Source organism: Penicillium alfredii (genome assembly GCF_028826965.1).
Source record: "Penicillium alfredii strain IBT 34128 chromosome Unknown utg000012l_segment0_segment0, whole genome shotgun sequence".
Lineage (NCBI taxonomy): Eukaryota > Fungi > Ascomycota > Eurotiomycetes > Eurotiales > Aspergillaceae > Penicillium > Penicillium alfredii.
This window is the reverse complement of record NW_026622709.1, coordinates 844,503-862,014: the sequence shown is the minus strand read 5'-3', so window position 1 is coordinate 862,014 and position 17,512 is coordinate 844,503. Positions and strand designations below refer to the sequence as shown.

Genomic DNA, 17,512 nt, shown 5'->3' with positions numbered 1-17,512 from the left:
TGTGTTGGATTTTACAACCCCTTCCTCTCATTTCTGGAGGCGGGTGTGCTTTCCAAAAACAAAAATCCAATTCCACTTGGACCTAAAAGAAAATTGTGGTTCTCTGAGGTTTTGATCGGAGCCTCGACACATCCCATGGATGCTGTCTGTCTGATGACAGCGTCACCCAGCACGCCCTGCTCTGCTAGATACTATGATACCATGTCTCAGAAATTAATAGACACGAACTTGCAAATAATCCATATGTTCTAGCTACATCCAAGTGCATAGTCCAAGCTTCTGAGGCAGAGTATCAAAAATATTCCATTGAACGGAAGAAAACCAGGCCGTCTTGACGACTCCAGCTGTATATTAGAAAAAAAAAAAAAGAAATCAACAAAAGTGGTAAATATAGCTTGCGCGCTCTAGGATATAAAACACCCAAAGCCGCCCCCCAGGTCGAAACCAAAGAATTCAAAGGCCCCATTTCATGATGACACTCACGCCGACAGAAATAAAAAACCCCTTTCACGCGCGCAAAAGACCAAGATCATAAACGAACCCAAGGCAAGAGAAAACGAATCATGCTGTCATAAAGGAGCGCAGATGGGAAGAAAAAAGAAAAAGAAGAAGAAGACCCAAGGGCTGAGCAATAAAGCAAAAGTTACCCAGTACTCTCGGGGTGGCATCAATTCGTATCGATCGTGTAGGGAGTGCAGTGTAGTAGCAAGGCTGGACCAAAACTCCTGGAAGAAAAGAGAGAGACACAAAAGGCCGAGAAAAAGAAGCTGAAAAAAAAAACAGAGAGAAAGAAAAATGACCAGGTTCTATGCACATCGCCGTACTCAATCTGATGGGTTGGTGTCGTTCAATCTATGAAAGCAGTCAACCGTGGGCATATGAGAAAGCAAAGGGAAGTTTTGAAAACAGGGAAAAAAAAAAAAAAGACCAGACAATGAATCCGGAGCGGACGTCGGATAAAGCTCAATTCAAGCTGGACGCGTATAGAAAAAGCGAAACAAAAACGTGGCAGATCAGATACCACTATCACCTGCCATAAATGGCACAAGTAATTCAAGAATATAGAGATGTAAGAGGCAACAGCAGGATGAGAGACTCGACTCTTCATGACCAAACATGGAAGCCTGGAAGCCCGGCTCCTCGTCTGCCACTCCCACGTCGCGAGCCACCACTGGAGTCGGCACCACCGTGGTTGCCATGGCGGCCTTCTTCTAAGCTGCGGCGAGAGGCACCGAAATCGCTCATGGCAAAGAGCAACGGCTCTTCTTCTTCAAAGGACGTTTGCGATGGGTGAGCGCGACCAGCACCAGGTCGCTGGCCGGAACCACGGCGAATCTCCATGGTGGAATTGCCACTGTTGCTACCGCTGGCATTGCCGTCACGATCCTGATCACGCTCAGCCAAGTGGGGCGGAATATTGACACCTCGGGCGAGACTGCTGGATGCGGAGCCGAACGAATGAGGGCCACCCGAGAGTCCTCGACCACGCGAGCTCGCGAAACGGGGCTGGTAGGCGTGGGGATTGGAGGAAGACGACGCTACCGTTGGCCCAGGGGACATTTGACCCCGGAGCGACGCCTCATCGCGATATGGACCGGTTGTAGACCCAGATGGAACACTGGGATCTTCTGCTGATGACGATGGCCGTTCTCGGTGAGACCGATAATTAGTATCGGTGTCATTCTGTCGCTGGAGCGTACTGAGACTCATGTGCAATCTTTCTTCGGCTCCAAGACTGACACTGCGCATGCCAAATGGGAAGATCTCATCATCGTCACTAGGCGGGGGTGGTCGGCGCTGGGCGGCTGAGCTTGAACGACGATAGGCAGGGGCGAATATTCGCGGGGATGTCGGAATATCGATAGCAGCGGCAGTGGAAGTGGCTCGCTGCATTGTTTCGACGCTTGGATTTTCTTCGAGTGGTGAGTCGTGCTCGATTCGCGTGGTTCTTTGGCGATCGTGTTCCGTTTCAAGATCATCGGCAACGCTATTGGAGCTCAAGCGAGATCGAATGGCGGGAGTGTGGGGTGTGTGAGGGGACATGGGCTTCCCAGGTGAAGACGCCGTGGATATTGAAGTACCGGCAACCATGGGCGGAACTCCTGACAGCTGTTTGCTGGAAGAGGTTGACGAGCGATGCAGATGCAAGGACGATGACATCGACTCAGACAGAGCAGCGTTGGAATCTCGCATGCGCTGGAAGCGAGCAAGAGCAGCCGAAGTCGCCGTGGCCTTTCGGGGACCAGGTTCAAGCGACGTGGAGCTAGACAAGTTCATCAGGTCCTTCCTCGAATCGAGCATTTTCAGAAATTCGGAAATGTTTTCATCGTCTGCATGTATTGATTCGGCACTGGTTCCCGTGGCTTCTGCTAGTAGACCGGACCCAGGCTGAGCATTTGAAGATGTCGCACTAGCTTTACCACTCGAGTTGTCATCTTCAAGTCTGTTTGTCCCCCCAGAAGAAGGTCGACCACGTCGATGACTGAAAGAGCTGCTGTATCTGGATATTGGAGCAGGTTTGGGAGAAGCTGAATTGGAAGATGATATCGTTTGCTCAGACGTGACAGCCGCAGATCGGCGTGCAGAAGCTGCCACCGAGGGAGGCGGCATTGTTCGAGATTCTGCCGATGTCCCTGTAGGAGCCCGAGCAGATACGGTGCGAGGTGACGCTCCCAATGGAGAATCCGCCACGGCAGGAGATGCAGAGAGAGGGGGGGCCTTAAATGGTTGGAAGGACACTGATGGGCGTCGAGCAAAGTTCGAGCCACCACTTCCTCCCGCAATTTGAGCAGCACGCCCAGACGGGCCAACCTTCGCAGCGGGTAGTAGCTTTTTGGAGGATGAATCAGAGGGTGAGGGGGACCCGGCGCCGGTATCTCGGGCGGCACGAAGTGCTGAGATAGGGCTCGCGCCTGTTGTCGGGCCGACTTGGTGGAAGGTTGAGAGGCTTCCGTACGCTCTCGTGCAATCTGGATTCTCCACGGTTCTTTTCTCCACCGGCACAGAGCCAACATCGGGGTTGGGTCGCTCAATGCCATCTGAAGGAAGCGAGGGACGGAAGATCTCATCATCGGCGCCCATAAACCGCGAGCTCAACAAAGCTTCTGAATCGTCGACACGGAAATCGCAGTTAGTACGATAGGTGACTTGAACCGAGAAGGGACCGGCGGGGGAATCGGTAACTCCGAAGCTGTATGTATCCACGACCTTGGTATTGCCCTCATATAACGGAGTAGTCAAGTGATCGGGCAGAGGGTCACTGGGAGGAGCTCCTCCAGTTACCACGCGGTACTTGATCTGTAGAGCAGGACTCCGCCGCAACTTAGTGTTGCGTTTGGAGAATTTCCACGCGGGCAAAAATTTAGAGTAGGTAAACAGGGATCGGAAGAGGACAATGCTTTTCTTATACACAGTCGGCAAGATGGAGCCCAAATCGGCAGGAGGTCTGTCAGAAGAGTCTCCCAACTCGATCCTCCATCGCTCCAAAACGATATCATCGGAGCCCGACTGGTATGGGTTGACAGCAGAGGCATCCCGAGACGCGGCGAGCGACTCCAGCACATCCCACCGTTTCCCATTATCATCCAGGACCACCAAACTCTGGTTATTTGTGAGACCTTTGGGATCAAGGAATGTTTCGATGATGAGGGGTGGTGGCCGGTTGTCGATCGCATCGCATGTCCTCCAAGTGCGCAGGGGTTCCCGAAGAACATCGGTGTCATCTAATTCAACGTTGAACTAAACGAGTCCAGCGAATTAGTGCCTGATAGTTTGTGGCTTGTATGGGTCATGGGTTGAACAATGGGCTTTGAGTAGAGGGAAACGAGGAGGGGGTGAGACATACCCAGCGGTTCACTCTTGGGGTGTCAGAACCCTTGTTGAAGGAAGGTGGCAGGTCGATCCGCGAATGAAGAACGATCAAAGCGGCCTTTGTATGATAATTCTGCAGGAGAAAAAAAGTCACCATCAGCAGGACTCTGGGGCAAGATGGCAGATGTGGCGATCTTCATTCCCATACCGATATTATCTGGTTGAGTTTGGCCATGGCCTCTTTCCCCGGTGCCATGTTTCTTGTTTGCTCGGAAGGTTCAGTTCCCGGATCGATGCCCAAGCCCCTGGTGGTGTTGGTCCTTATATCCACCGTTGGTGAGCTCGGGGCTAGTTCCTGCTCTCTGAGGTCCTCCCGAGCCGACGTCAGTCTGGGGACGTTGGGTGCCGATGGCACCGCCGGTGATCGAGGATGCTGATGCATGGTGGGCGTCTAGCCGAAGAAAAGGGGCTATGTTAGTGATGGTAACAAACCCAAATGCCACAGGAGTAGACCGTACCCCGTGAGCTGGTGGAGGCGAGGGCTATCACCGCAGGATTCTGTTATCAGGAGCGCAACGGGACCGCGATGAACCCAGTGCAGGCCATGCTAACAGAGGGGGAAAAACAGATTCAGTCTGGATGTGAGACGCTAATCAACCGATGGCAAGATAGTGGAGGATTCCACGATCATCGTTTGGGATGGACTCAGGACTGGGACCTTCGGAGCAGGTCTGGAGCTTCTCCGCATCGACGGGGAGACCGACCCAGACAGTCCACGGCGCTTTCACGATGTGATTCTTAGAGGGAGAAACCCTTCATGGCCCACGATCAAGAATGAGGCCAAAGATCGAGGGGAGATGGGGCGAAGAAGGGGGAATGGAAGAGTCGCGCTGTGACGCACATCCGGTGACTCGGGTCTCGAGGGTCTCCGCCTGCTGATCGTGCAATTCTCCACTTTCTCTCTCTCTCTCTCTCCATACACGAACACATACACACCCTCAGTATTGCGATACAAGCTATTTATCAATTACTTTTGTTTGAAACTAATTGTTCTTCAGCTGTCAACATCTCTTTCAACTTGATTCTCTAATTCTACGAAGAGCTCGCCGTTACGGTACGCGTACCGCCTAGTATCAGGCAGATAAGAGATCACGCACGATCGACGAGTGATGGCGGTGCCTGCGCGGCTCTGCTGATGCCTTGGCCCAGCGTCCACGGGGATTTTCTGGCTTCGAGAGGCACTGCGAAGCCCTGTCTATTTGTCCCTATGGCTACTTTGGTATTTTTGCCTTTTGTCATCCTCTCTACTTGCAAGGTTGATTAAGTTCTCTCTTTCACGTCATCGATCGTCGCTTAATCCAGCGATAAGCTTGGTCGATAAGGAGAGATAACATTGTGAGTCATGGAGTATAAGAAAATAAATAACTTAAACCACTAACACTATGGCAGTGTCTAATAGAAACAAAATTTCAGACGGATGATACTCTGACAATGTATTGTAGTGGTATCGCAGTGCTTCAAGAAACATGCGTTTTTAGGACATCGATGTTTTTCTTGATATTGGCATCCTGCTTCCCTGCCGACGCAAGCGCCTCAAGAAGCTTAGTGAGAACCGGCTCCAACTCGACACCCAGCGCGACGGGGTTGAGGGTACTTTTGAGCTCGGTGTTTTGCGAGCAGCCGTGGGCCGCGGTGCCATTAAAGGCGGCCTCGACAAACTTGATCGCGTCGGGAAGAGCAATGACCTCGGTCGTGGCATGGCCTCCATTGCCATACGTCGTGAATTTGACATCTGCGCCGTTGTGGCACCACGATGTCACCAGCGTCGTCGCGTTGCTGTAGGGGATGATCTCGTCCTGGGTGGCATGGTACACGAACACGGGTGCCGTGGGGGTTTCCTTCTTGTTGACACCCATGGTGTTTTGGGACAGAACTGAGCGAATGGTCGGGTTGTTCAGAAGATCCCATCCCAGGGTTTGAATGTCCTTGGAGAACAGGGATTGCTCCGCGAAGCCCAGCAGGTCGCCGACGGCACAGTGCGAATTGGCGAACTCGAGCGTCTTTCGGCCCTTGGGGGTCAAAATGCGGTTGATCAGAGGACTGAGCTGTGCGGCGTAGGTGCTTGGCTTGTTGAGTCCGGCCACGGCTGCAGGGATGAAGCCGCTAAAGGCGGTGTTGTCAATGAACAGCAGGGTGCCCGTGAGGTTTGCCGGTGTGCCGCCTTGCACCCAGCCCCTGATGTCGAGCTCGGGCGCATAGGCCGGCTGCAGGGAAGCAGCCCAGCCCGTGGCAATGGCACCGCCAGAGTACCCGGTGCCGACAATCATGGGCTTGCCACTGGTAAGACCCAGCGTGTCTTTGAAGTTGGACACGGCGCGCATGCTGTCCAAGACACCCATGCCCTCAAGGTGACCGGGAGAAAATGCCACATCGGGGCCTTCATAGTCAGGCGAGGCAACCACATAGCCTAACAGCAGGTAGGCCTGGATGATGAACATCTCTACCGAGGAGATCAGGTCGGTTTGCGGTGCACCCAGCTGGTAGTTGTAGCTCGGATTGCAGATGGCCGCAGAACTGTCGTAGGCCGTATGGAACGAGATAAAGCGGTCCTTCTTGGGGGACTTGGGCTTGAAAACCGTCGTCACGGTGGCAATGGCCGAGCCATTGATCGCCGTGGTGCGGTACAGAAGCTGATGGGCTTCGACCGGGTCAGGGATCAAGCCGAAGATCGCGGCTCCGACTTTCCGCTGGCGCAGAATGCTTCCGGGCGCCTGGGACTCAAAGCCTGCAGGAGGCTGGTAGAATGGATCGTGCTCAGGATTCTTGGGAAGACCCCGAGTCACAGCCCCTGTAGCAGGACGAGCCAAAGCCATTGTCAACATCAAGACCAACATGGTCATGATGCTGAGGCGCATTGGTAGAACACGAAGAGAGGCCATGGTCAAAACACACGGCGAGGAAGACCCAGGCTATGGAAAGTGGCACTGGGGAATTGGAAAATAAGGGATCGAAGCTATGTAAATATTCACCATCCCTGTAGTATGAATGTGATTCAACCATGGTACCGAGGCAGCTTTTTGGGGTTGATCATTTTACCCCTGAAAAAACACCGTCAAGAGGTCTGAAAAATCGGTGTCGTTACTCGTTTGTTTTTAGGGCCCACTAGCGCAATGGTGGTCTCCCATCGATAAACCCACAATTCAACAACTACCATACCAAGCCACAAGTTCAAATTGCCATATAGACTCGAGCAGAAAAAGGATCTTGAGTGAATCCGAGTTGGATAAACACCGGGGCGATCTGTGCTAAACCCCGCACACATTTCTCCTTAGGGCTTATCTCGGACGTGATCGACAATCCATGGATGTAGGGCACTGCCGTGCTTGCCGAGGCTGGAGTCAAGGTCAACGGCGTATACAATACAGAGAATAAATATATATACGATCATCCGTAGCTCCAAAATTCAAAGTGATGTTGTCACATGGCGACCATGTTTTCTGGCCATCTTTGTTACTAAACTCCACTGGACATAGTTCTATGTATATCCATGGATCCAGCAAAGTGCATGTGCAGTTGAGTAAAAGAAGTGCTTTAGGTATTTTTTATTGTCTCTTATTGTTTGGTCCCAATGCCATGTCCGGAGGGTTAAAGAAATTCGAAAATCAATCCTAATATCTAGCAAAAAATTACCTGATCTAGTGTGTGATATCCACCCACCACTCAAAGATGATATCCAACTTCATATAGTTAACCATGATCTGGAAGAACCGAGAAGAGCGCCAGGCCAATTATCATGTCATCTGTTCTGTATACATTGGGCCCAATTGTGAGATACTTGCATTGGTTAACCACTCGAAGACAAAGACGAAAAAAAAGGAGCTCTCTTGATTCTTTTTGATCTTGCATTGAAGAAGCTCTGGCTTTGTTACGATTAATTTTGGCGGGAAGAAGGAAAATCATACAGGAGACCAGTAGAGGAGTATAAGGAAAGCAATGAATATGTTTTGTGCCGCCTCTGGATTTACCTATTGCAATATGACGTATTTTATAGGTCTACTTATTTCTGTATAGCAACTGCTCCTTGGTTTATTCCTTTAAGGTCTACAACGGCTGTGTATAGCTAGTGCCTGGTCCAAGAACTAACCCTTGAAAGACATTTATCAGTAAGAACTGTTATTTTATAAAGATACTACCAAGCAGATTGCATAGGAATTGCCTCCTCGGCCTCTTTGACCATAGCAAACGACTGTCATGGCATTTGCCGATTAGTTCCTACATAACCACGGTTGGCCTCTCTTCTCTCAAACTTCTTGATATTATTTCTACCCCTTAAACACTTTATCATCATCATCATCAGGCTAATACTTGGAGACCCTCTGCTACCATGACACGCCAACGCCTTGGCGATCCAGTCTTGCTGGAAAAGATCGACCTGCCTCAACTGGTTGTTGTGGGTGTCAATCCAGTGGAAAGAGCTCTGTCCTCGAAGGCCTCACCAAGCTTCCCTTCCCAAGAGACAGTGGGCTTTGTACGCGATTCGCAACCCAAATCATCTTTCGCAGATCCAATGCAAGCACCCACAGGACCATCACCGCCTCATTGGTTCCTGCTCATGACTGATCCGGAGCATACTGCTCGCCTGAGATCATGGAAGACGGCGAAGATGGAGGCTCTCGATGCCGAATCGTTTCCCGCAACCATGCAGGAGGTGAGACTCCGAGTCATGGTCGTTCTGAGTAGATCCACGATATCATGGGTCTATCAACCACAAATAACAACGACACCTATGAGCCCAAACCCACCTTCACCCGTGATGTCTTTTGACTGGAGATCTGTGGCCCCGAAAAAGACCATCTGAGTGTGATTGATGTACCGGGTATCTTCAAGAACACTACCACGGGTCTTACCACCAAGGAGGACATCGAATTGGTGAGAGACATGGTGTTCGGCTACATGAAGAACCCTCGTTCTATCATGCTCACTGTCATTCCCGCGAACGTGGACATCGCCACGCAGGAGATCCTGGAGATGGCGCGGGAGTGTGACCCAGAAGGGAATCGCACTTTGGGATGGGAGTTTTGACCAAGCCCGACTTGGTCGACAAGGGAGCCGAGAAGAAAGTCATCGATTCGATCGAAGGCAGGGCCTCTGTTCTGAAGCTCGGATGGGGTGTTGTGCGCAACCCAGGGCAGCAACAGTTGCTCGACCAGAAGGAGGACCCGGATTTTGCCAAAGTCAAATTCTTTCGTGACAACTCTCCATGGGATTCTCTGGACAAGCACAAGACTGGAATTTCCTCGCTCAGAAGTCGACTGCAGGCGGTGCAAATGTTCTGGGGAGACTCTGACATGGAAGACGGAAAGAATCCCTTTGCTAAAAAAGAGGGTGATCCCGACAGACTTCCTGTTCGCAAGACAAACACGGCCTTGGGATGTGATGCCATGCTCGAGGGCATTTTGCACGACCAAGAGACTCTCCCCAGACCGAGCGATGACGACATTCTCATCTGGATCGAGAAGTTGTATCACGCGCCTCGCGTGGCTTTGAAATTGGAACATTCCAGCCGTCGCTCTTGTTCACCATCATGAAGCAGTCGGCCCGATGGAGCGACCTTGCGCTGGGATACGTCAGTGATGTGATCGCCATCATCCACAATTTCATCGTCAAGGTTCTTCAGGCTACGTGCCCCGATGAGCAGATCCGGTTGGGTCTCTGGGCTGCCGTGACCGACGATCTGTCGCAAAGGTATCGGGATGCGATGGCCCACGCTAATTTCATCCTCAATGTTGAGGGGAGTGCCTTGTTGACTCTGCTCCAACGGGCGAGGACAGTACCGGAAAACCGCCCAGGGTAACATCAAGCAGACCGTCCGGTATATCCATGATATCCTCAAGGCCTACTACGAGGTGGCATCCAAGCGAATTGTGGACAATGTGTGCATGCAAGCCACCAGTTATTGTCTTTTGAAAGGGCCACTGAATCCCCTGGGGCTGTTCTCGCCCCAGTTTGTCACCGGGTTGAAGCGCAGTTGATGGAGATAGCCAGGGAGGACGTGGGGCTCAACCGCCGACGCAAGCAATTGCGCCGGGAGATGGAGGAGTTGGAGGCGGGGCGAAAGATTCTGCTGTAGCATTAGTATCCATGCGCTTAGAAGAGATAGTTAAAGAATGAAAATCAGCAAGTCTCTCGTCCTATCGCTCCCCCACGCGCGTTGCACCGTCGATCGAACGGTTCGCCTCTCGTCCGGGGCGCATGGAGGAACGTGCGTCCTGCCATTGCACTCTAATGGTTCCGATGTTCTCTTTTCTTCGTCTTCGTCACCTTTTTTTTTGGTGCTTAGCTTCTCGCATCTTTCTTTCTCCTCATCGCCATCACCTCACTACTCACTCTCGCTTCGTCGTTTCGCACTATCCCCGCGACCGGAGATAAGCAAGCATCGCCACGCGCCCTGAACCCACAATCGATTTCGTGTCACCAAATTCGCACCCAGACATCCCCGAACAATCGCAGAGACCACGTCGACTGGACCTCCCGTCGACATCCCCTGTTCCCTCCTCCAAATCGGAATTCTCTTATCACCCGGCTCTTCCGTCGCGGTCAACCGGTTGGTGACGGCGACGCTTCGGCTCGGGCTAGATAAGAGATTCTGCGCGTCTCACCCTCGGAGCACATGAGCAGACTTTGGCAATCTTTCATTCAAGATGATGTCGAGGGCTTCCGACAGTTCCTGGCGAACGCGACGTTTGCGGGACCGCGAACGACTGCATCCAGCGGTACCGGCGCCACGGCAAACTTGTCTAAGATGGCAAGCCCTGGGGCAATGATCGCCTCATCGCCGAACCCGCCGAAATCTAAGAAGAGTGCGCCCTCGCCAGGAAGCTCTGCGCCGGAGCGGCCAGGCTTTCCACGAAGCAACACGACCTTGTCGCGCGCCGATGTCAACGCACGGGATCACTACGGCAGGACGCTGCTGCACCATGTTGCCTCGTCTCCGAAACCCACGGCCACTCATTTCGCACTCGCGCTGCTCGAAATTCCATTCCTGGATATCTACGCCCAGGATTGGGAAAGTGGGTGGACGGCTTTGCATCGAGCCCTCTATGCTGGCAATGCCACCATTGCGCAGGCATTGCTGGCGCGCGACATGCACGATGCGACCGACTTCAATAAATTGGGAAACGTGAATCATCCGAGTGGGAACTTGATCAAGATCAAGGATCGAGAGGGCTACAGCCCCTTTGATGTCTATGGTGCCACCATTACATCTCGCGATATCAAGCAGGTGACAGCGAAATTGCCAGGTTTTCTGACTGCGGACAATATTGGAAGTGATACTGCCTCCAATACTGCTTCAAATTACGGAGACGGTTATGAGGATGAAGTCTACGTCTCCCGAAGTGCCCTGAAACCACGCATGGATCTTTCAGCTGATGAAGTATTCACTTTGGGAAGCAACAAAAATCTGAGCTTGGGCCTGGGAGACCAGGACGATCGGCAGTATCCCGAACGCGTTGCCTTGAAGCGCCCGGAACACCTTCTACAACGATTTTACCGCGAATACCAGGAACACATGGAGCGTCTTGGACTGGAAGACACTCTCGGTCATGTTAACTCCAAAGACCTGCCAACTCTTATCCAAAACAGGCATCTGAAGTTCCAGGACATTGTCATGTCGAAATTGCACACCGCTATCCTCACAACGGACCCCGAGGCCAACCTCTTCATGTCTGGGTTTGGACCTGGCGGGCGCCTGGGAACAGGTGACGAATCGACTCGCTTCAGCTTTGTCTGCATTGAAACGGGTGGACTGGCTGGCAAGAAAGTTGTGTCGGTTGCCCTGGGCCAAGACCACAGTCTGGCTATCACCGAGTATGGTGAAATCTTCAGCTGGGGGAGCAACAAATTCGGGCAGCTTGGGTACAGCCTCCCGAGAACCAGCAACCGAAATGATGTCCCAATTCAGACGACGCCGCGGCAGATATTCAATCCCTTCAAGAAGGAGACACTCTTGGGGGCTGCGGCTTCTGCGATTCACTCGGTAGTATTTAATACTTCGGGTCTCTACACCTTTGGCAAAAATGAAGGCCAGCTTGGTCTCATGGACTCGGATGCTCGTTCGCTTGAGGTCCAGGTCACTCCTCGACGCGTCGGTGCCTCCCTCTTCAACTGCCCCATTCAGATGGTATCTGCAATCGACCGTGCAACGGCCATTTTGCTGCAAAACAATGAGGTCTGGGTGTTTTCCCAATATGGATACTCGAAAGTGTCATTCCCCCTGGAGGTGAGCTCGCGCTTCATCCGCGACAGTTTTATGACCACGCGCTACGATGCTTCCGTCAATCATGTCGTCAAGCTCGCTTCTGGTGGCAGTACAATTTGTGCATTGGCTAGTTCAGGTGACGTCTTCACGGTTCAAGCCAACAAACCAGAAAATTCTTCGGCCCTGGCATCCACGACTAATCCAGCCAAGATTCGCAATTCTTTGGCGGCCCCCGTTCGGGCGTGGTCAGTAAAGAAATCCCACATGGCCGCCAGCGATGTTGATGTAGGGCAAGACGGCTCCATTATCATCTGCACGACATCGGGATCGGCTTGGAGAAAAGAAAAGCGAGTTAAGAATAAGGAAGGTGCCTCGAAAGAATACAAATTTGCTCGTATACCGGGTCTTTCGAGTGCTGTGGCAGTACGAAGCAATGCCTTTGGGGCATACGCTGTCGCTCAGCGAGACTGTGATGTGACCAGAGAACAGGTTCACGTCGAACAAAGTACCCTTTGGGATGACCTCTTACCGCTCTCGCCGTTTACAACGCCTGGGCCAGAAGACATCGAGTCGATTCTTGATGGAAATACCGCAAGTGACCCGATTGCGCTCTCTTCCACCTTGTCCATTAAAAGAGCTATACTCTCTGCCGCAAATATCGAAGATCAATTTCTTTCTTTGCGGTCTGGAGGAACTGTTTGGGCCACGAGCTCCCTGTCAGATGCTCGCATACCTGTCCATGAGTTTCTCTTGATGGGCCGCAGCCCCGTTCTCAAGGATCTGCTTCAAGAGTTTCGGCAATCATGCTACGCATCTATACCAGATGTCCTGGACATTGAGTACGGAAAAGACGGGCACACCCAAATCCGACTTCACGGAGTGGATTTTGTGACCGTTCTGAATTTGGTCTTTTTCCTGTACACTGATAGCATTCTCGATGTGTGGCATCAGGTGCGGAGCTCGCCCCAAAATACAACCCGGTTCCGCCAGGTTCGCACCGAAGTTATGAGAGTTGCCACGCAGCTTGGTCTTCCAACCCTGGAGCGGGCCGCAAGATTGATGGTTGAGCCGCAACCGAGTTTGAAGACTGACTTGGCACGCGCGATCAATCAGCCTTCCTTCTTTGACAATGCGGACGTGGTTGTCCAGCTCAACGGGGAAAGTATCAAAGTCCACAGCCAAGTGATTTGCCAGAGGTGTCCTTTTTTCGATGCCCTGTTCCATGGCCGCTCGGGTGGAAAGTGGTTAGCCATGCGCCGTATCAATCCAGGGGAGAGCGTTCATGTCGATCTCAAACACGTTGACCGATCGACGTTTGATTTTGTCTTGCGTTACTTGTACGCAGATATGGAGGAGCATTTGTTTGACGAAGTTCGAACCAAGGATCTTGATGATTTTGTGGACTTGCTTCTGGACGTGATGTTCGTGGCAAACGAGTTGATGATCGACCGACTATCGCAAGTTTGCCAAAAGATGCTCGGCCGATTTGGTGAGTGCCATTTTCCCTTCTTCTGTGCCTAAAAGTCTAACCAAAACAGTCAACTCGCGCAATGTCTGTCATCTTCTCAATTCGGTCGCTCCTTGCTATGTCGCCGAGTTGAAAGACGCCGCGCTGGAATATATCTGTCTCAATCTCGAGGCTATGCTTGCCAACAGGTAAATAGGTCCAATCTTACTACATTGACCCCAAGACTGACCTGGATTTAACAGATACCTGGAAGATCTGGACGAGGATATCCTCCGTGAGCTCGACGCGGTCTGCCATGAGAACCAGCTCTCATGCTTTCCTATTTCTAGAGGACGAAATTCCGAAGATTATATCTTCGAGAAATACCCAGAGATAGTCAGTTCTGTTGAGACGGATAGGCAACGAAGGATTGATGCAATGACCTTGCAAACCCGAGTCAACCAGGTTGAATCTTACAATGTGCGACCACGAGCCGCCCCGAGTGAGAAGGCCATTGCTTCCCCGACGGCCCGCAAGGGGAAGGGCATCGCCTCTCGAGATGTCTCCAACGCTGCTCTGAGCCCGGTTTTGAGGCCAAGAAAGTCCACTAGTGACTTGATGTTTCAAATGGATGAGGAGCCCGCGTTGTCAATCGTTGATTCGATGAAAGGGAAGAGTGCGATGCGCTCACCGAGACCAGGAGAAGGCATGCGTGAGAATCGATCCTACCCCGACTCCCCTGCTCTGACAGGAAGCATTCCAGAAGCCGAGTCCCTTGGGGATGGAGGCTTTTTGGATGAGCAGATGTCTTTGCCGCAGGAGACATTGCTAGCGGAATCGCCGTCGGAATCTCGAGCCATGACCCTGAACCAAAAGCGGGCGCTCGCATCCCCACCAGGCCCTTCACCGGCACCCTGGAGCTCACCTGCTATCTCGAACTCTAAGAAGGACCTCAAGGACATCATGGGCGAAACATCGCAGTCCCGCGTATCGAATCTCACCTTGGGAATGGCTGATCGTCGCGAAAGCAGCGGCAGCTTTGCATCCAAGCCGTCCCAGAAAGAGCGGAAGAAGATGCAGCAGCAGCAGATGCAAGAGATGCTGGATGCAAAGCAACAAGCGAAAGAAGTACCGCGAAATCCCTGGCAGATACCCGCGCCAGCCTCATCCGCGACGCCAGGCAAACTTGACCCTCTGCCGGGTCAAAGTGGGCCGAGCACTCCTACCTCGGAACCAGCCAAGGCCGTCCAGAAACCCGCCATGACTCTTCGCCAGACCGTGGCGGGGACGCCGCCGCGGTCGAAGCCAGTAGCTACCCCCCAGCAAACACAAAAGCGCAGCGTCTCGGGCAATATCAAGCAGTCTCCGTCCCTTTCCAAGACCCCTACCTCTGGGCCCTCGACACCTCCGCAGCCCACCCAACCGTCTACTTCCCCACAGCCAGCCATCCAGTCAATTCGCCACATCCCACGCCCAGACCCCAACGCACCAGGATCACGCTCACCATCCCACAGCTCATTGTCCCTCGCGACCATCCTGCACCAGCAGCAAAGCGAGAAAGACGAAATCCGCGAAGCTGCCACGGCTAAACACAATCTGCAAGACATCCAGGCCGAGCAGGAGTTCCAGCAGTGGTGGGATCAAGAAAGCAAGCGTGTGCAAGGGCTCATCGAGCCTGATTCGGATCAGCAGCCTCGTGGAGGGAAATCCGGGCGAGGTGGAAAGGCACCTGGCGCCGCTGGCAGCTCACGCAAGCGACGGGGCAACAAGAAACCTGCTCCTACAGCTGCTGATGACTCCTTTACTTCCAAGGCCCACAAGTCTCTATCTGGCCCAGCCCCTGGTCATTCTACACCTAAAAAAGACACGAATGGCCATGCTCCGGTACAGACCCAGCGCACCTCGAGTGGGAACCATGCCAGCGGCTCTAGTCACAACGCTCGTCGTGGTGGACACGGGAATCAGCGCGGTAAGGGGAGAGACCGGGGATAAAGGAGTCAAAAGGATAATCAAGCGAGTATCAGAGTGGGCACTAAGAATCATGCATGTGCTGTAGATATAATACAAGAGACCCTGTTCATACTAGTCTTTTCATTAGCAAGTGGATCCGATCGACCACAAGCCTATGCCCAGGTGGACTAAAAGACGTGAGTCATCATTGCTAACGCTTGATCAACACACACTGCAATTGGTGACTCCGAAATCCCCGAGATTTTCACATCTATAAAAAGCAGCCGGTTCGAAGACAACAACATGTACAAATATGCTAGCATCTAACATGACCTTAATTGCATCCATGTCAGCCTCTAATACCAAGATGGAATATCCTCTTCCATCCGGGATGCACGTCGTTCCCTCTGAGCAGCTCGACCTACGCCCCGACGCAGACATCGACGTCGACCTGCTCCATCCGCCGCCCGTAACAGGGGTCAAGAACATCTGGTTTTTCTGGCACTCCGGCTACGCGAGCATGCACCCATACACACAGCGCACAGTGCGAGCATGGCACCGCCGCTTCACCAAACAAGGCTGGATAGTACGGATCACAGACCGACAACCAGGGTCAAAAGGCAATATCGCGAATTTCGTCGATGTCACCGACTCTACCCTCTTCCCAGAGGCCTTCACCAAGGGGACCCTAACGGGCCCCTACGCACGCCAGCACACCTCAGACCTTGTGCGCTGGCCGCTGCTCCTCCGGTACGGCGGCGTGTACGCAGACGTGGGAATGATGCAGATAGGCGATCTCGACGGACTCTGGCACGCGACAATCGCCAACCCGGACTCGCCTTACGAGATCCTCTCCTACGCGCCTAGTGGCGCGGCCCATTATAGCCTGTGCAACTATTTCCTGGCAGCGCTGCCCGACAATGCACTCTTTGCGCGCTGCCATCGTCTGCTGCTTGCTCTGTGGAGTGTTGACGGCAACAGGACCACCACCGAGGGGATGCATGCCAACCCGCTGCTGCGTGGGGTACCCCTGATGGGAGGCGAGTTCACGATCACGGAGGACGATGGGACGTTTATCGGGCCGGACGAGGTGAGCCGGATGCTGACGGACTATATCATCCAAGGACAGGTGGCTACGGCGGTGATGGGGCTGGTTGATGCGGAGAGTAATTGGGATGGGCCGGCGTATTGCATGGAGCATTTCTATGCAATTGAGTTTATGGAGGGGTCGCAGCTCGTCAATGAGTTGACGGCCTGGAATGGACAGAAGGCTTTTGATCTGCTGTCGCTATCTTTACCGGAAGATGGGGAGAAGGAAGACGAATCACAGCAACAACGACAGGCCCGCGAGATTGTCGAGGCTTGTTTATCACGCAGCTTTGGGTTCAAGCTGGCGCATGGTCTTATCCTGCGCGTCAACCGGGTCACTCTCGGCTCGCTGTGGCGGGATAACCCCGGTTCTGATGTTGTGCCCGGCACATATGCTGCCTGGCTTCGACATGGGATTGCCTACTGGTGTCCAGATACAATACCGGATCGAGTGGCGCTTCCGTTGCTCCCTCCTACGAAGGTTGGGCGATTACTCGAGGATACAGAATAATGATTAGACAGGCTCTTTTTTGTAGTGGAGGCCATTGCCGATTGTATACTTCAGGCTCAAGCCGGTCGACTGAATTCGCCAGTCACTCTAAAAGAAGACATCGCCAAGGACATGCTATGCTCCTCCTGGGCCAGGTGTGCGAGAATGGCAGTGGGCATTGTGTCGTTTATGACCAGCTTTTTATTTCTTTTTTTCCGGCAAGTTCTATGACTATGACAAAGTCAATGGTCATTTGATTGGCATACAACAGAAAAGCTTTGGGTCTTATCCGTACTTTTTTTTTTCTAAGACAAGTTCTTTTTGTCGGGGCTGCTATACGCAAAGAATCTATATACAAACAGGTTTTCTCCGGCGTGGGATGTATCAGGACGGGGGGATATATGTATAGGGATAAACAAAAAGAAGACAAAAGACAGACACAACCAGAAATCGTCGAATTTCAACC

The 17,512-nt window shown here is 52.5% G+C and overlaps 4 protein-coding genes across 4 annotated transcripts; 2 read left to right on the top strand and 2 right to left on the bottom strand.

Moving 5' to 3' along the window:
• Nucleotides 1-1,104: 1,104 nt before the first annotated feature.
• Nucleotides 1,105-4,252, bottom strand: NUU61_009852 (uncharacterized protein; the record flags this gene model as incomplete). The annotated part of the gene is made up of 3 exons (XM_056660377.1): nt 1,105-3,738; nt 3,845-3,943; nt 4,019-4,252. 3 exons carry the CDS (start codon nt 4,250-4,252, stop codon nt 1,105-1,107), a joined length of 2,967 nt encoding a protein of 988 aa, XP_056506875.1.
• A 1,075-nt stretch (nt 4,253-5,327) lies between these two features.
• NUU61_009851 (uncharacterized protein) lies at nt 5,328-6,749 on the bottom strand (the record flags this gene model as incomplete). The annotated part of the gene is made up of 1 exon (XM_056660376.1): nt 5,328-6,749. One exon carries the CDS (start codon nt 6,747-6,749, stop codon nt 5,328-5,330), a length of 1,422 nt encoding a protein of 473 aa, XP_056506874.1.
• A 1,445-nt stretch (nt 6,750-8,194) lies between these two features.
• NUU61_009850 (BTB domain and ankyrin repeat protein) lies at nt 8,195-15,509 on the top strand (the record flags this gene model as incomplete). The annotated part of the gene is made up of 9 exons (XM_056660375.1): nt 8,195-8,530; nt 8,641-8,851; nt 8,920-9,347; nt 9,401-9,595; nt 9,660-9,762; nt 9,816-9,936; nt 10,245-10,414; nt 10,452-13,559; nt 13,792-15,509. The coding sequence occupies 9 exons, from the start codon at nt 8,195-8,197 to the stop codon at nt 15,507-15,509; spliced, it is 6,390 nt and encodes a 2,129-aa protein (XP_056506873.1).
• A 286-nt stretch (nt 15,510-15,795) lies between these two features.
• Nucleotides 15,796-17,067, top strand: NUU61_009849 (uncharacterized protein; the record flags this gene model as incomplete). The annotated part of the gene is made up of 1 exon (XM_056660374.1): nt 15,796-17,067. The coding sequence occupies one exon, from the start codon at nt 15,796-15,798 to the stop codon at nt 17,065-17,067; it is 1,272 nt and encodes a 423-aa protein (XP_056506872.1).
• Between the last annotated feature and the right edge of the window lie 445 nt (nt 17,068-17,512).